The 19,103-nt window shown below is 50.7% G+C and overlaps 1 protein-coding gene across 1 annotated transcript in view; it reads left to right on the forward strand.

Moving 5' to 3' along the window:
* The window catches only part of SMG6 (SMG6 nonsense mediated mRNA decay factor), a 214,824-nt gene that overhangs the window by 185,965 nt on the left and 9,756 nt on the right, over nucleotides 1-19,103 (forward strand). Inside the window, exons 14-15 of the mRNA XM_090257748.1 lie at nucleotides 6,507-6,683; nucleotides 10,624-10,770. Coding sequence (XP_090113874.1) covers nucleotides 6,507-6,683; nucleotides 10,624-10,770 — 324 coding nt within the window. The remainder of the gene's footprint in view (nucleotides 1-6,506; nucleotides 6,684-10,623; nucleotides 10,771-19,103) is intronic.

The following is a 19,103-nucleotide window of genomic DNA, read 5'->3' on the forward strand; positions in this document are numbered from 1 at the left end:
CGTGAAGGACCTGTGGGCAAGGCAGTTGTGGTGTTCCCTACATACTTTTATTTCTGATGTATGCATTGGTGGCATGCCTACCCAAACCGTAGCCTCTCTAGAGTCCTGTAGAATGTATGCATGCATCTGGTTAAGTCCAGGAATTTTTTAGAAAAATCAGGAAGACGGACAGCTAGAGAGGCCAGGCTTTCCTCCACGAAGTAGCCTGCCCAGCAGCTTCAGCATCCAGGTGAGCATTCCAGGGCCTCTCCCCTCAGCCTCAGGTCATGTGCCAGCCCCATGCTTCCTTCCTCACCTCAGAGTCTGGCTCCCACACATCTCAGTGGGGCTCGGCAGAGTGCCCCTGCCACCTCTGAGCAGAGTGAGGCTGCGAGGAAGGGAAAAACAACCACTTGTTTATCGTGCTGTTACTGGGCCTAAGCACTTTGCTAAATATTTTATATGCGTTATCTCTTTTAAACCTCACAAACAGCTTGAGCAAACAGGTTCAGAGACATTAAGTAACTTGTCTAAGGAAACACAGCTAGGAAGTTTCAGTTAAGACCTGAACTCAGGTTTAAGTCTTAAGATCTCAGGTTCAAGTCTCAGAGCCCTGGCTATGAAGCCCAGGTCCTTGCCAGCTCCCTGTATTACCTCAACTTGCCTCTTCCCAAAATGGACCCATTTTTTCCTACTGTACTTACCTTCTCACTGCCAGTGTATGCTCCACAACTCCTCTGTTCTCCCAACCCTCTCCAGTGTGAATATAATCTCTCTCTCAGTAGCCAAGGGCCTATACCTTTTGGTATCTTCTATAAAACTATTGGCTTATTCTCTCCCCTCCACCCCGAAGTCTTCCCATCTAACCATTTGCCAGTTCCCACGCACCTCTCTCTAGGAAACTTAAGGCTAGTGTGTATGTGTGTGCATGCGCGTGTGCACACAGTGGATATGGGTGGGGCGAACAGGCTGCCATACCACTCTGAACAGGCATCTGTGTATTGCCAGCTGATTGGTAATGGCTCACATTGCCTCCGCTAAGAAGGAAACACAGTTGTTGGAACCAGTCACGTGGAATTGTGTGACTGCTATGGGTTGGCCGATGATGTTAGCATTTCATCTTGTGACCCATTGACCCCTCAGCACACACCAACCATAGAATTAGGGAGGGCTGGTCTGCAAATTGGGATCAAAAGGGACTAAAGAAGAGATCTGTGCTTAGCTGTCTTGCATAGAAATGAGGTCCTGCTACAGCAGGGATGCGGGGGGAGTGAAATGCTGATTGAGTTGATCCCTGTGGACAATATGCCCAGGGGTTGTCAGGATATGCATCTGGCACAAGAACCCATGTCTTTTCTCCCTCTGACCCCCTTGTCATTCAGCCCCTGCATTGGTTCTTCCTTTCTCTGCCCTTCAGACCCTCTCTCACAATTCAGTACCAGTTTGTTCTGATTCAGGTAGGCTGTGAATGTGTCTCCCTGTTGTAAACTATTGCCTCTGTCTTCAGAGTGATCATGCATCCTTGTGGCCAGCTTCCCTCCTGCCTCTGGAGTTTGCTTCCTGCCTGGAAGCCCCCCCCACTCCCAGAAATGGGAATAAACCATTTCCTCTGTCCTCCCAGCTCCAGAGGATTCCCTGGATCTGAACTTGCACTCACAGATCTCTTCTTAGGCTGACCCACCCTTGGCCACTACAGAATTGCCCACCCACCCTCAGGCTCCTGTGAGGGGCAGTCATGCATGACCAGAGGTTCCCAGTTTGTGAAAACACTTTAGTCTGAGTTCAGTTTCTTGTAACCAATCCTGGAGGCTTGGCTCATTAAAGATGATAATTAACCCATTGCTAATTGACCTCAGAAGCCAGGCAAGCAGCCTCTATTTTACCAGCCTTGGTGGTGGATTTGTAGGCTATTTTAAGGTTTCTTAATAATTTCAGCAAGACTTCACTTTCCTGTCTGCATCTTACTTGCTCTAAGGACATTCTGTAAAATTAACAAGCTATAAAGTTTGATTGAAGGTTTCAACAAATGTGAGAATAATTGATTCCATTTAGAGAAACAAGAAAAACAACCTGTAAACTGAGTTTGTAGGGGAAACCCATGTGATTTTTCTCTTTAACCAGAAGAGCAATAGAAGGCTTTTTAAGACCAGAAAAAAAACAAAAAACAGAACTGGCTGATAATGCAAGTTTAAATTCTGATTCCCCCAAACCGAAGTTCAGAAAAAGAAATTTTGCAAAATCTAACCAGTCACTATAGTGCTCATGCCTTCCAAGAGGACTGTGTGGAGGAAACAGGGACCCGATAAAGATGGAGGAGCTCCTCATGCCCTGGAGTCCGCATCCAGAGAAGCCTGGCTCAGCTCTCTGACCCCTCCTCCTGTTCCCTAGTCAGGCTGCAGGTTTTCTCCCGTCCTCGCAGCTGCTGTGGGGTGTGTTCCATCTTACAGCTCAGAGGACCTCGGATCTGGGGCCTGGTGCTCTACTCCTTTTCTCTTTCTCACCCTCCCCATCTTCCGTAAGACAGCTGAGGTCTCTTTTCCTGTTTCTGCCTGGGCACCTCTGCCCAGGCTGGGCATGTCCCCTGCTGAGTGGCTGTGAAGAGTCACCAGTCTTCAGAGAACAGCATTCCTTGGTTATCTGTTGTTCCCCTAAGGTACCCCAGATCAGTAACTCAGTCTGCCTTCGCTCTTCTCCCTTGACCTAGAGGCCTCTTCCTCCTTTCCTCAAGACCTAAACTTCCCCTTAAGTCCAGCCTCCACTTACCCGGTGCACGCTCACAGTATCTCTTTCTAAGGAACTGAGCCTGGTGCTGGCCAGGCTCCTGTATCGCCTGGCCGCATCTCACTTTCGGTTTTCCTTTCTACTTGGTTCTTTGCTGTGGACCTGATCCGGCTGATAACTGGAGCCCTGAAGCTAGAGGTTTCGGTTCCCGCTGATGGCACGCTCCCTCAGATGGTCTTCAGGGGAAGGGCAAGGGGCTTTCTCTGGGTGCCTTTCTCTCAGCTCTTCCCTGACCTAAAGCCCCAGTCTTGTTTTCAAAGCTAACTGGAATGATTTGTGTGAGACATTTTGTCCGCTAACTTTCGAGTTCCTGATAATCAATGCAGTGAGTCTCCCTCCAGAAGGGGCTGGGTCCCACGTTTCCTGGGGTGTTCCCTAGCCAGCAGCCCTTTTCCCCACTCTAGCCCCCGACCAGCGCAATGGCTAACAGCCCAGGAAGGAACATCTCCTGCCCAGCACTTTCCCCTCTAGAGAGTCTAGAATTTGCCCAGGGCCACAGTGTACATACTACATACCACTTACATTCTCTGTTTTTCATTGATATAGAATGGAAAAATGTACTCATGAAAAGAGCTATTGTGAGGATTATGTCATAGACTTCATCTGGACTCCTTCCTCTCCAAGCAGAGAGCCAGCTTTAACCCCTCTCCTACCAGGAAGTCCTCCTTGGTCAGCCAAAGAGTATCTTGGAGTTGGCTCCTCATGGGTGGTTTGAAGGGCTTCTCCATCATGATGTCCCTTATTGACCATATTTAAACTTTTTCCCCTGACTCAAGCTCTGGAGGCTTTGTCTAGGAGAATATTCCCATAAATCTGTAAAACTCCAGGGCCAAGAGAACTGTGGTCCTCACCCTCTAGGCTCACTGCTGCCATACAGCGGAACGCTGTAGCTGACAGGACAGCAGGCTGCAGACAGAAGGCTTCTCTGTGCCTCTGGGCAAGCCCTAGACTGCTGCCTCTTGGTTCCCCATCTACCAAATAGCTGGACCCCCATTTCTCACTCCCACAGTGCACTTTGGAAGTGTAAGGAAACTCTGTACAACCTTGGCTGTTCTCCCTGCCAGTTGGATTGCAAAGGAGCAGGGACACTCTTCCAAAAAACTGGATGATTTTTGTCTCTCCAAACAGGTGGAATTCTTTTCAGGCCCCTTAGCACCAGCTCAGAGACCCCACTGGATCAAAGCCCATTCGAGAATCAGCCAGGAGTGCTCTTCCCTGGGGAGGGGACTAATGGGCATAGTAAACAAAATCCCCAAGAAACCAGGTGCTTGTAAATGAGTGAAAATGAAAAAGGGCGTATGGGGGGCAGGGGTGTTCCATTTTGCTTTTGAGCCCCCGTGAATTACAGTTTCCACTGATCCTCCAAGGATGTGCTGCAGGCAGGCTCAGGATGTCTGCATCCCTAGGTCCCGCTGTGCCCTGGAAATCCCCATCTCCAGGAGTCCCACGTCCACATGTGTGGCCTTTCTCCCTCTTGGCCAGGAATCGCACACTTCCTGAGCCATTCCGCATGCCACCCAGCCTGTGCTGTAACAGCGGGAATTTTCCTGCCCTCCTGTTCAGCGCACACACAACCATGGGCACACTCTCCTCTTCTTGGCAAATTTCTGCTGCACATTTCAGGGGTGCCAGCATAACCTCTCACCATCCCAGTGATGCCAAGGACCCTGGCAGGCTTTTTCTGTTTCTCACACCCCTTCATCCCCACCTCCTCGTCACTCAGCAGTAGCAGCCTCACACCGAAAAGGAAAGTCCTGGTCCCATTACATAATTCTCCATAGTGCAAGCAGTAGCTGGGGCATAAGGTCAGAGGTCATAGTGGGGTCAGGTAGCTGACACACACTGTAACGACAAGGTGGTTAAAATTAGACCACAGAGAGGAAACTGGCAGTCTTGTGGAAATGCAGAAGTTTCCTCTGCAAGTGTGAGGCTGGGGATGCAGGGAGGCCACTATGCGTGCTGCCTGCCAGGCTATTACTCATTTCAGCTCTGTTCTTTAATGCCTGTTAGCCCCTGCTTCTGTATTTCTAACCTTCCTCATCACATGTTTGAATGCACGCAATGGAATCCATGGTTACATGCCCTGGTCCTAGGGGAGCTTCCCTTCCTCCTTCAGGGATATGTAAGCGCAAGACCGGGCACCCCAAGCTCAAGACAGCTATTCTTTCCAAAGCCTTTTCTGGGTAGCTGAGCACCTGCTATGTCAGCCTCTCAGGTGGAGGTGGTTGAAGTACTTAGCCTGAGATTTAGGCCTGTAATGATCCAGGACCCTTGCTGAGGGTGAGCAGGGGCCACTCATAGGCAGGGAGAGTAGCAGGTTTTGCTGAGAATGGCAGTAGAGAATGGAGTCATGGAGTACCAGCTGGCAGAGTGGTGCTCATTTCCACAGTGTCCTAGAGGATGTGGATCACACCTGCCTCTTCTGCTCCTTGTGGTACCCAGCCAAGTTTCCCTGTGCCTGTCAGTCCTTACTGTGAGCCTCCTGTGTACTCCACTCCCTGGTAAGGGGTGCTAAGAAGATGTAGTCTTTGCCACCGTGGGGATATTGTCCAGGTGAGGGAGTAACAAGTGCACTTGTCAAATAGTGAGCAGACGTCAAAGAGAGATTCTAAGTTAGTAGTTTACTGTGTGATACAGACATAGAATTCCCTTTCACATTGTGGAATGAGAAAGCCTTGGGGGGCAGGGGACACTTAACATGGGCTAGAGTCCGTGATGATGAGAATGGGCTGCCACCCTGTGGCATATCTGGCCACTGAAGTGTGTTTCCCTGCGTGGATTGGCCTTGACCAGCTTCCAAGCTTCCAATCAAGCAGGGCCCCTCCTCTGCCTTGGTGAGTGCCCTGTCATATGGGGGAGAAGACCCCAGAAGCCAGAGATGAGGAAAAGGGCATGAGAGGGTGAAAGCAAAGCAGATGGGTTTGCAGGTGAGGCCATGCATGTGTGGTCTCGCAGGAGGAGGACCCCAGACAGGGTGACTATGGAAACTTCGTCTGAGACACTTACAAATTTGACAGTTGCTCAAGATATTGAATTTCATTTCAGCTAAATCAGCCCCAGCTTTTTTGACAGCACTGGCTTATGTGCTGATACGGCCACACGGGAGCAGGATGGCGTGAACCCCTGCAGAAGCTGAGCTTTGGTGAAACACCCCCCACCTGCTTTGCCTGTCTCCCTTCTCCTGACAACAATTTCCTTCCTGACCCCAATCTCTGAGTATGAGAAGCCCTTAGGTGGAGCAGGAACCCGTCAGGGGAAGCCCAGAATGATCTGGCTGAAATGAAACAGCCAAGAAAGCCCTCATCATTCATTTTGCACTCAGGCTGAAAGTCCTCCTTTGGGGAGTCCGCAGGGAGGGGAGCTGGGAGGAGAATGGTGAGTAGCAGTGGGGGGGACCAGGAAGCTGTATTCTGTGAAAGCCACTCGCCCTTCTACCAATTAGATACCAAAATTAAAAGAATTTAGTCTTTTTAATATCAGGACTTCAGGGAAAGAAAGGCAGAACCCCAGAGGATACCTGTCTTGGTCCTGGTTGTCCGCTACACTTGAGATGCCCTAAGGAGGATCTTGGTCCTCAGCCCACCCAGGGCCCTCACCCACCATTTCTCACACATTTCGCGCATAGTCTGTCTCCCTTGTCCAGCAACTCGACACATTTCCCGTGTGCCCTGCAATCAGCAGTGTCTCTCGTCTTCGTCGGCCCCTTCAGAAAATGCTGTTTTTCTTCTCTCCCTTTTGCCCTGTAGGTTATTGCTGCCGACTGCAAAAGGGTCACAGTGCTGAAGTATTTTCTGGAAGCCCTTTGTGGACAAGAAGAGCCTCTGCTGGCATTCAAGGGTGGAAAATATGTGTCAGTGGCACCCGTCCCAGACACCATGGGAAAGGAAATGGGAAGCCAAGAGGGAAAACAACTGGAAGATGAGGTACTATGCGGGAAGAGCCCGCTGTGGCAGGGGAAGGCTCCCCTTCCCACCCCCTTCAGCCCGGCTCTGCCCATGGCTTCAGCTTCTGCCCTGGTTATTTATAACCACTCAGGGCAGTGTCGATGTTAACATGACCAGCCAACTTCTCAAGAGTGCACTCTGCTGGTGCCCCTTCCTGCCAGTCCCACCCCAGAGCCTCCATCTCTGCTACGAGTTCCAGATGCTTCTTTTTAATGTTGCATTGGAGGAGAAGGGAGGGAAAGAGTTTAATAATGTGCAGCTCTGGAGGCTTAGGAAAGGGAGTGGGGCGGGGGGGTGTTAGGGTTCAGGCTGAGGATCAAGTTTATAGATGTGTGGAGCTCAGCGCAACACAGGCCTGAACTCCAGCCTCTAGCACACGTACAGGAAGAGCTGACATTGCTGGCCCCGTGTGGAAAATCACCCCCTCCCCTGGCTTACCCTCCCTCCCTCGTTCCCTACTGCACATCCTGATGTGATTAAGGAATTCTCCTCTTGTTTGTTTGCCCTTGGTTGTTCCTGTAGCCCTTGCTTCACTCCAGACCGTGCGCGCGCCCTAGTGTGCGCACGCGTGAGCCTGTGTATCCACCCCTGCCAAACCCCACTGTCAGTTGCCCTACCGTGCATGTATGTATCTTTCTGGGGGTGATTGCTGTCATAGGTCTGTATGTGCTGGGCTGGTGTGTCAGTTTCAGTCGAACACTGCTGCCAGCTTCCCTGCTGTCTGTGGGTTCTGAATAAATGTGAGTGTGTAACAGTGTCGGCACATGTATGTGTTTAACATCACTGCCAGCTGCCCTGCTGTGTGTCTGGGTGTGGGGAGCTCTGTCTGGGTGTGTATACACTCACAGCTCACTTGTGCCTGATGGTTGATTCTTACCTTCTTTTTACCCCACATTGTTAAAGACAGAGGGGACTTAGGTGGGAAGGAACGTGGAACTTAAGGAAGGGACGGAAGCAATTCTAGCCAGAGGCCAGGTCACCCGTAGGCCAGCTCAGTCATTTGGCCCACAACAGTCTCAAGCGCCTGGTGGAGCAGGGTGCGGTGCAGGGATGAAATCAGCAACAGGCCAGGGAAGCCAGATGTCAGCTGGAAGCTGTCGTTTATGATCTGAAGGAGTGATAGAGCGGCCACCTTTGGTTCAGAGTCTTCAGAACAGCAAAGTCTTGGACTGGCTTCGTTAGACTGGCTGGAGTGCCCCACCCCACCCCTGATGATACAGGGCTCAGCTTCCAGGACAGAGGTGGTTCCAGGGATAAAGCTGCGCCCATGATTCCAGACTCCCCAGATGAAACCTGGGCAGGGAATAATGGGAAAGAATGAGCTGTTCGCATGGGAGGAGACAATGGAGTTGCTGAAGCCATTGGGGTGTCCAGGCTTCAGGCAGGTCAGAGCAGTGCCATCTAAGCCCAGGGCACTGTGTAGGGAAGCGTGGGTGGGGCAGTGCTAAGTCGGTTATGTCACCCACGCGGTACGCTGAGGCCGGCCGTGGAGAGTCGGCAAGGCCAGCTCTCCAGGATGCTGTAAGAGAGGTCCTCTGGCCAGCGGAGCCTGCGATGCCAAACGGAGTTAGGCAAGTGAGGCCCAAGAGAAAGGCTAAGGAGGGACTCTTCCACTCTTTTTTAACATTATTATTTTATTTTATTTATTGGTTTGAGAGAGAGAGGAAGGGAGGAGGGAGGGAAAGAAACATTGATTTGTTGTTTCATTTATCAGTGCATCCGTTGGTTGATGCTTGTTTGTATCTTGATGGGGATGGAACCCACAGCCTTGGTGTACGTGGCCGATGCTCTAACCAACTTTACTGCCCGAGCAGGGTGGGGCTCTCACTTTTACAAGGAACAGACCGGCTCTCCGGTCCCAGACCTTGGCTGTGCCACTCTTCTCTCTCTCCGAGTGTCATTAACCAGACAGAGGTTGTGACCCATGCCATGCTGCCCACTTCTTCCTTTTCCCACGAGCCTCCTGAGTTCCTTTATGTTAGTGGCCCCTGGGAAACCCTGCTTGCCCTGATCTGTGTAATTTCATAACCCTGCACTTCCTCGTTTGCTGTGAGAGCTGAACAAACCTCAGACAAGCCTTGCTGACCCTCTTTTGACCTCAGTCAAGCTCACTCCGAGCCCCATGATAACCCAATGTCCCTCATCAAAGCAGGCAGAGGCATTGTTCCTTCATGAGCCGGTCAGGCATCCTATTCCACTTACTCCAGCCCAGGTTAAGCCCACGAACAAGGAAGTACATATGTAGTGTCTTCCTCCTTCCCAGCGCCTGGGCCTCTCTGGAAGTGAACCATGTGACACTATAGCCTGTGGGTTGTCAGATGAGTGGTGACTACGAGCAGCACCCCAGCCTCCTGACAGCACGTTAGGATAGTGATATCTCACCTCTTCCCTGACTACGAGACTGAGTCACTTAAGCTAGTTGGGAGAGAAGAGGTAGATGTTTCTTCCAACATCATTTTTCATGAAGAGAACAGTCTAGTTCCTTAGGGATGCTACCAAAACACCTGTCTTCCCACCCTAGATTCTGCTCCCAAGACAGAGCATCACCTGCCCACCCGCACACTTTACCTACCACTCAGCCGAGAGAATCCATTGGAATATCATCTTGAGATGAACAGTTAGAGGAGAGAACAGCACATATGGAACAGGTCCTGGATGAGCCTATGGAGACCTGGTAAAGCTGAGCCATTAAAGGATGGGTCTGGGCTCACTGTCTAGATTCAGGACCCCACCCCTGTGCTGCTTGGTATTATTGGTAAGAGCACAGACTTTGGAGTTGAACTCAATAGAGTTCGGATATCTGCTCTGCCACTTATTAACTTTATGACCTTGAGCAAACTGTTTAAACCTCAGTTTGTTCGTTTATAAAATATGGATTACAATAGCATCTGTTTCACTGGCCATTGTGAATATTAAATGAGTTAATACATGAAAAATAGCCTTGTCCATGGCCAATACTAAGCTCTCAGTAAATGGTAGCCATTATTGTCATAATCGCTGTCATTATTATCATCCAGTTAGAAACATAGGAATCTTCTCCTACTGAATCACTCCCTACTACCCATGCTAACCCTGTCCCTCAAAGAAAGCATCTGGGCAGCTGCATGTTCTCTCCTGACCAAGGCCAAAAGTGAGAGAGTGAGGAATGGAGCCTGGGACCACCCAGGGAGCAGTGGCTTCTGAGCTAAAGCTGCAAGCAGGGAGGTGCCATCCCTGGGGAAGGCTCCACAAGCCTGGCAGGAGACTCCATAAGCTAGCCAGCTATCTTCCAGCCTACCCAGTCTCTGGTAGGGCAGCTGAGCAAGGTCATGTCACGTGAATTCCTCTAAGGGGGCCCAGCAGCCCTGACACCACCAGGCTGTGGTTTTAAAAAGAAACCAGGGCAAGGTCTGCTGAGCTGCAGCATCTGCTCCCTGGTGCTGTCTGGGGCAAGGGAGCTTCCACCCCTAACTCCCAGCTGTTGGCCAGAATTGATTCCTATCAGATCATTAACATGAATTAGATTTAAATTGGGCGATTTAACTCTCTGTTGTTTTCCCCTTTGGTGTTTTCAAAATGAAAATAACCCAAAGTTTGACTTGTGAGTATGTGCAAAGGAGAATGAAGAGCTGTGAGTATAAGCATGGAAGTGTGTGTGTGTGTGTGTGTGTGTATGTGTGTGTGAGAGAGAGAGTGTGATTGACTTATCATGTGGATCTATGACTCTGGGATTCAGAAAGAGCCCTAGAGTACAAAAGGGAATACTTGGTGGGGGAAGGGAGTGACAGCTTCTCTTTACCCCCTCACACCTTTGGGCTGTTTGCAAGAAATGGTCTGAATAAGCATGGAATGGGGGTGCTGGAAGGACAGAAGGGTGGGTCTTGTAAGTGTCACGGGCTCACAGTCTTCTCTGTCGCCTTGCCTGTTTTGCCACCCAAAGGAGGAGGATGTGGTGATTGAAGACTTTGAAGAAGATTCAGAGGCTGAAGGCAGCGGGGGCGAGAATGACATCAGGGAGCTTCGGGCCAAGAAGCTGGCTCTGGCCAGGAAGATAGCCGAGCAGCAGCGTCGCCAAGAAAAGATCCAGGTGGGCTGCCTGGGGAGGGGTTTCCCATCAGGGTGTGCTGAATGGGGCATGAAGGGATGTGAGCAAGGAGCAGAGATGAGCCCGACCGTCTCAAGAAGAGTCTCATGTGTATGGTTCCAACCCCGTTTTCTTTTTCTGTCTCTAAATTCTGGTAGCACATTTGAGGCCTGGAGGCTCCCACCTCCTAGGCTCCAAGGCAGAGACAGGTTCTTCTCAGAGCATCTGACGAAAGCCTCTCTGCCAGAGATCTGTTACTGCACGACCTTCCACACAATTTCAGGAGTTTTGAAGTTACCCTAAACCTTATACATACGCTTCCAGAGAGGCCAAGGATTCTGTCTTGAGAACACCTGTTCTCAGGGGCAGGATATCATGGCCACAGTCTGCTTATCTGGATTCCCAGTGTGATGGCCAGGCCCCTTTGCAGACACTAAACCTTCCCAGAAAGAAACTACTTGTTCTCCACACAAGCCTTCCTCTACCATCAGCCCTCTTGCAGACCCATACCTCCCCTCCCAGCAAGTGTTTCAACGTGGCTCTTGCAGATCTGCCCTCTCGCACTGTCAACTCCCGTCCTCTTTCTGTAGAGCTCAGGGCAGACAGGGAAGAGCCAGTCAGCTCCCCATTGAACTCTGTGCATGGAGAAGCCTCAAGCCTCTTTAGGAACATCTGTTTCCAACTCTTTTCAGACGACCGTCACCTTTGGCAGAGGCCTCTGTACGTGTGGTCAAGCAGACCTGATCGTGGTCTGGGCTCTACCACTTACTAGCTTTGTGACTTTGGGCACATTGTTTAATTTCTCACAGTCTGTCTCCTCATCTGTAAAGTGAAAACGATAGCAACACCTGCCTCTTAGAATTGCTGTGAGGCCTGCAGAAACTGGCCCGTAAAAAGTGCTTAGCACAGTGCATGGCACGCAGTATGTGCTCTGTAAATGGTTATTGTGGTCTAATACTACTATAATCACCCATCTTACAGAGCCTGCCCGGGGAATGGACTTAATACCAATTGAGATCTACTGTTCTTCAGGCATATTCATGTCCCCCCTGTACACTGGAATCAAGTGGGTGATCCCTCTACCAGTGTCACCTCCTCAACCCTCCTGTGGTCTGTTGTGGCCCACAAAGCAGCTTCATCCTCACATTGTCTTTCTTTCTGTCCTGTGGCTCCTTTTTCCCCCTTACCATTCATCTTCCCAAAGCTCTGCCTATACTCGCCACCTCCATTTCTTGACTCTCAGCCCACCAATTATATACTTCATTGTGTCATAAGGCACCAAGAACCTGTCTTTATCAAGTCTCGTTCCCCATCAGAGTTGACTTCCCTGTAGCTTTGGACCCTGAAGCCATCTCCCTTCAACCTCAGTTTTACACGAGTGAACCTCATCTTCTCTCTCTGTTGCCCTGCGCTTCCTCACCGTTATTCTTTGTTTGGTCTCCTCCTTTCTTTCTGTTACTTCGTAGTTTCAGTGCACAGAGTTGGCACTCGGCAGATATTTGTTCAGTGATTCAGTAGATGGTAGCAACTAGAGCATCATCTTAAATACCTCCCTGGGTTCTAACCCCTTGGGTCTGGTTTTTTGTTTTTGTTTTTGTTTTTGTTTTTTTTTTTTAATCAAATCTATCTTTCACTCATTTATTCCCTGCTCTCTGTTCTCATTGCCACTACTCCTGGCCTAGTCCAGATATTGACTTGGATTACAGCAGTCAAGGCCTCTGCATTGCACAGCTCCAGAGGGTGCCGTTCCCCTTGTAGTCTGTGAATGGCACCTCTTAGAATTGTGTGGAATACAGTCTGCATGCTGGATTCACCGCCTCTAATGCATCTTTACATGTTTCCCAAAAGAGCCATTCCTTCCCCCTGCTCAGATATGATCAGTGCTTTTGCTTGGCTAATATAATAAAGTCTAATTCCTTATTATAGCATTCAAGGCTTTCATGTGTGTTCCCAACCTCTTCTCCCAAACCCTGTAAGCTCTTACTGTATATTACATCAGTCAAATTATTTAACTTCTCTGAGCCTGCTTCCTCATCTATAAAATGAAAGTGGTAACCACACCTGCCTCCTGCCTCAGCACGACAGTGTGTGTGAAGCCCCGTCCCAGACCAAGGCCCCCCCACCTGGACAGCAGTACCACCCTCCACTCCTTCCCGACTCTCGGGGCTTTGTGCATGCTGTCCCTTTGCTCTGCTCCATGTTTCCTGTTACCTGTTGAAATTCTCTTCCTCCTTCAATCCCCAGATGAAATTCCAGCTCCCCAGTGAAGTTTTCCCTGATTCCCCCCAGGAGGAATTAATCTTTCTCTGCTCAGTGTACCTGTATAACAGTGTAACTGATTTATGCTTCATATGTGAAACTTATATCACATCTCGAATTACACTTTTTTCCTGGACTTCTTCCCCCACTGTACTGGGAACTCCTTGGAATCAGGTACCCTGTCTTCAGCTCAGTTTAGTAAGTGGTGATGAGCATATACTATGCTGGTGGTCAGGGGACACAGGGGTGAACAGAAAAGTCCCATCCCAGAATATACAGTGGAGTGGAGAAGCCAGCAATTTGAAATGCGACTGAGCGTTGTTACAAAGGGAAGGACAGGGTGCTGTGGGAGCCTATGCCACAGGGACATGGCCGCGTCGAAAACACTGTGTTCAGTTCTGCCTCTCCAGGGACAAGCAACACCTTACAAACAGGAGGTCTTGTATGAAGCTGGACTCCGGTGCCAGTGGCTGCCCCCATCCGAAAGCCTATTCTCCCCATCACCTGCTTTAGAGGAGGCTGCTCAGGCGCAGGCACTGAGGGCCTGCTGTGGTTTGGCCAGAGCCGGGGTTGCTGTGGCCCCTTTAAGAACAGGCCCCACATGAACCGCTGCTGGCGGCCCTGCCTCCTGTCAGCCTTCTTCCTCCAGCCTCACAGCCACAGGAGGATTTCTCAGCAGAGGAAAAATTCCCCCCTTCCCTTCTCCCCCCACTCCTTTTAATGCCCGGGGCCCTTCACTTCCATAATTCTTCATTTTCCAGCCTTGAACGTAAGCCAGACACATCTGTCTGGCCATATGCGTGAACCCTGGAGTCTGTGCCGAGGTGGCTGTAAAACAGGGCCGGTGAAGGCCCTTCTGGGAGAGCACACACATGTGTGTGCCCTCGGGCCATTGGCTCCCTGCCCAGAACCACGGGGCTGCAGCGCTCCAAACCCATGTTAACCTTTTCTTATTTTTCCTCTTTTTGTTTACTTTAAGGGGGGAAAATCCCAAGGAAAAGGGGTAAATTGTCCTGGGAGTGAGGGAGAGGCTCCTAGCTAGAGAGGCCATTATTGTTGGCAGGTACCTGGGTCGCACTAATACAATAAGGAAGAGAAGAGCATCGAGTGAATAAAGATTGGAGAGATGGGCTGTAAATTACACTACTCTGAACTCCATCAGTCTCCAGGGGTGTTAACCGAGAGGTGTAAGGCAAGTCCCCAGATCCCAGCTCCTTTTACAGATGCAGCAAAACAGGAACCACACATGTTTGGGGAAGGGGATATGAAGATGGGGTTGAAAAAAAACCCTCCTGGCCCCCATGATGGCTATAAAGCCCAGCCGAGATCTGGAGTTGTAGCCACACCCCTGCTTCCCTACTCACACCTAGACCCCTGGGCCCAAGCTCATCTGTGGGGGGGGTTGGGGGGGCTGGCCTCCCTCTGCAGCCTGCCCTTCCCCGCTTCCGCCGTAGCACAGAGGCTGGTGAGTGGGGCCGGCTGGAGGTCAGGGAAGGGGTGTGGGTGGCCCTCAAGGTCTAGGCCGCTGGGGCCCCAGCTCCAGGCAGGCCCCCTGGGTGCTAAGGGGCCAAATCCACCTACCAGGGGCTTTGAGGCCACACCTCCAGCTCAGCCTAGACCTTATTTGTTGCCTGAGACAGCTGCCTTCATATTGGGTTGGTCCAGCCCACCTTGCTGCTTGCTACCTTTTCAGCTCTTTCCATTCCCATTGCCTTTCTTGGGAGGTGTCTAGAGACCCCAGCAGGGTGCATACATAGTTTGTCTGGGAAATTGATCAGAAGTGTTTCATTCCTAACCAGGCCCCCAGGGCAAAGCAGTCACTGAAAATCCTCCTCCAGGCATGAGGTGTGGCCTCTTGGCACCTCCAACTGGCCCCAGCCCTATGAATCCCCCGCCTCTTCTCTGCCTCCATGAGGCTTTGCTGTGATTTGTGCTGCTGTCGGGCGGGGTCAGGTTTCCTGAGCAGTTGCAAACATCCCACCTGAAACATAACAGGCTCTTCCTCTGGCCACAGCTATTGTTTCCCTCCGCATTATGGCCACAGTCTTGCTCTGTAGCCAGCAATGACATGTGTTCTGAAAATAGCTTCATTCCCCTGTCCCCTTCCCGCCCACCCACCCTCCTGAAGATGCAGTCACTCCTTTGTGGTGGCCCCAGGAGTTTTGCTCTAAATATAGCTGCAGCCCATTCACGCTGCCACCCAGCTGGGTTGCGGGGGGGGGGGGGGGGCACTCTGGAACAATGGGGCATGCACAGAGCCCCCCACACCTGTATGGAAGCTAGCGGAAGACAGACACTCAGCCCTGGCTCCTCGCTGTCGGAGGCAGGGTGGGAGCGAGCGCATTACCAGGCCAGGGGCACGTTCACGCCAGGGCAGGAAAGCACATCAGCCTGTGGAGCTGGGCAACCGCCCTCCCCACTCGAACCTGTTCCAGAGCCTGTTCCAGCTTCTCCACAAACTATGGCACTGGCCTCTGGTTTGCTCCACCTTCTCTCGCCTGACTGGCTCCAGTAGCATCCACAGGTTCTATTCTCTTACAGAGTGGTCAGGCTGTTGGCTGGACCACCCTTAGGCTGCTGCTTGGAATAAGTTCAGAGGTGTCATGCTTGGCCCTGTCACTCCCTTTCTGTCAGGAAGGGCACGCATCTTGGGCGTTCTCAGAACAAGAGTTATCAGATAAAATTCAATCTGATTATCTTTTTTTAAAGTTTTTGTTGTTATTTTTTAGAGAGGGGAAAGGAGGGAGAAAGAGGGAGAGAGAAACATCAATATGTGGTTATCTCTTGTACACCCCCAACGAGGGACCTGGCCCGCAATCCAGGCATGTGCCCTGACTGGGCATCGAACCGGCAACTCTTGATTCACAGGCCAGTGCTCAGTCCACTGAGCCACACCAGCCAGGGCCAATCTAATTATCTTTAATGCCCTTCAAAAGAGAAAAAAAGAAAACAAATAAAATAATAAAATGCCCTTCAACCCTGAGATTATAGGATTTAGCTCATTGAGCCCCTGTGATATACCTCTCTATGCTTGATATTGTAAAAGAACCAGAAAAGGCAGTTTTCCTTGAGCTCTTTATAATCTAGTTTGATAATAAGATCAGTCCTCATAAAACAATCAGAGGTAGCAAGCAAGTCATCATACTTATAATTTTAAAAAAGAAAGCAGAGTGTATGTCATGATGTCATGCTCTGTGGTACTGACTTTGGACCCCAGAGAAAGGGTCCTAAGTACAAACTCTCCTATGAGCACCCAAATGAAGATGCTGAGTGCTGCCCCCAGGGGACGCTAGGTGCACTGCCTCTCTCAGGAGGAATTGCCTCCTGTGCTGCTGGTTATCTTACCAACTATTCCTATTTTTTATTTCATTTTTATTTTTCATTTAAAAAAGTACCTACACATAGGTGCCCACATCCCGCAATCCCAAGCTCTTTTCGCTAAGTGGTTTCCCCAGCTGTTTACCCTCTTGGGTATATAGAAGTTGAAAAATGGAGCTGGGCAGGAAGAAAGGAAACTGATATTTGTTAAGTTGCTAATACATGTATCAGGCACTTTGCTAGGTACTTTCACATACAAGGTGACTGTGGAAATGTGCTGTATTAACAAGACTTCTCTTTTCTGGTGAAGGCATTGCTCTACCCAGAGAGGCCCAGATAAATGAGTCCTGTAGAAGGAAGGAAGCAGCCCCACTCCCTGCGGAGCCCTAAGGAGGAGGAAAGCCTGAGGCCTTCCCGTGGTCTGGGTTCCTCACATTCCACCACTTTTGTGTGAGCTAATTGTATTACCTTTATTTGTAATTCTCAGTGTCTCAGTTTTCAAGAGGTTAGCATCCCCAAATCATCCCCAGTGTCTAGAAGAAGGAATTTAGCCTATAAAAGAGCTCCTCCTGGGGACCCAAGGCTGTTCGATCCCTCATCAAATGTTATTGTGGATTCTCTTTCCGAGTTCCTCACCAGCGTGCTGAAGGATGCTCCCTTACTTGAAAGAAAGTTGTTACTCAGCATCTGCCAGAAACAGAATTAGTCATTTTTCTCTTTCACACTTGATGACAACTTGGTCCTTATTGCCACCAGTCTGATTCAAAGTGTCCATGCTTTCCTTGATTTCCCAGTTCGTTGTCCTGGCCCACTGTGGCCCAATCTTAGCTTCAGTAAGAAGGGTTCTTTCCTATGGGACTCTTCTTCCGGGTCAGCACACTTGATTCCGGGCCAGGGTCAGTCTGTCTGAATCACAGCATTCCAGTTGTCCCCCCACCCCCACCAGAGGCTTCTGCAGCTTTTTACTCATACAAACAAAAATAAATCTCACTACCGGCCTCTGAACTCCACAGCAGCATGCTTCCCCCTTCTCCCCAAGCGTCCCATGGCTGTGAGTGGGGACTTGGCACTCTCCCCACCGACATCACTTTTTCACTCCCTGCGCATCCTGTGTCCTTCTCTCACCGTGCGACCCAGAGATCAGAATGGGACGTGACGGCCGGCACAGGCGCCGTGTACAGCTGCCAGGAATCTGACGGGTAAAATCTGGAAAAGTTGGGAGGGCAAATGCTAACCACACACACACACACACACACACACATACACACATACACACAGCACCACTCAGAGAGGGCCGGAAACACAGACACCCACAGAAAAGGGCTTGCTGACTCCTGATCCTTTCTCAGTCTGCCATTCTTTGGAGGGGACTGAGCCAGTCTCATGGCCCAGGTGTGACCCCCCACTTTGGGGGCCCACTGGTACCCCAGGAGAAGAAGCAGCAGCTTCATTTTATCTCCTGAACCTCCATGGGGGCATGTGGGGAACAGGAAGCAGTTGTGTGGTGACTCACTGGGCAGAGCCAGGTTAAGGGAAGTTGTCTGCGGGTGTCCCTGGGACCGGATAATGGCAGCACAGCTCTGACCACCCTCATACAGCTTGACCCCACCCCACCCCTGGGGAACCAACAGGCTGCCACCTCCCTCAGAGACTATGGCCTCTGTTCACCTTTCTGGCCCTGAGCCAGAGCTCAGAGAACTCAGAGCTCCCTGGGACCCTGCTCCTAGATTTTTCTTGTCCTGTCATCAGAGCACACAGGTAGGCTCCGTTAGCCCCTAGCCTATCTGGGCCCACTGGCTTAAAGGCCCTCCTGCCAGCTCCAAACGTAGGATGGTATGAGGCTTTGGGAACTCGCTGTTCACACAAGGTCAAAAGTGGCAGCCAGTTGCACTTCCTTAGAGTCAAACCAGGGCTGGAGCATCATTTCTGGAGGTGGAAAAACTAAGATGTGAAAGGAGTCAGTGAGGCAGCAGTATAGACAGAGCGCTCAGGACCTTAAGGCCCTGTCACCACCTGCCAGTGCCCCATTCTTTCTACACCAGTGTCAGTGCCTGTTCTGTTCCCTGTCACCCAGATTTCGGGACCTATGATACAAAGAAAAACATTCCTGGTGGTGCAAAGGCTGGATAGAGAACACTGGGAGCTGGGAAATGAGGAGCAGGTTGCTAATGCTGCTTGGGTGTGAGGGGGAGTAGTAGAGGGCTGTTGACCAAGCCTGAGTGGGGACTGTGTCCTGTTCTTGCAAAGTGCTCAAGCCACTACACAGTGTTATGTGTCAGTTATATCTCTATTTAAAAAGTTAATTTTTAAAAAAATGTCCAAGCTGAGTTTGGTGGACTGTGTGTCTCCCTCTAGTTGGCAGCCCCATGGGGAGGGACAGTGACCCAAGTCCCCTGGGAAGGTGGCTAGCAGCAGTGACACTTCCCCCAAATGAGGTGAGAGCAGTAGGAAGACCAGCAGACCGGGTCTCTCAGCTGCATTTCTCATGCCTGCCAGCATGCTGTGGCTTGTGCCTTCCACCAGCTGTGGTGGCAGTGGCAGCAACGACTTACTCATAGGGAGAGGTCCCCAGCAGGTCACAGAGAAGCCACCCCCAGCCTTCAAAGTCATGCCCTTTCAGTCTTACTGTCATTGCCAGTGAAACCTGAGCGCCTTCCTCACTGACTGTTAGTGGCCAGGACCCAGCACTGTGGGCCCCTCGCCCTTGGCACGCACATCTGCTCCCCTGCCCTGCGCCCGTGTTGGCGCCTCTGCAGGCT

This window comes from Furipterus horrens, unplaced genomic scaffold (genome assembly GCF_987537825.1).
Source record: "Furipterus horrens unplaced genomic scaffold, mFurHor1.1.pri manual_scaffold_11, whole genome shotgun sequence".
Classification (NCBI taxonomy): Eukaryota; Metazoa; Chordata; class Mammalia; order Chiroptera; family Furipteridae; genus Furipterus; species Furipterus horrens.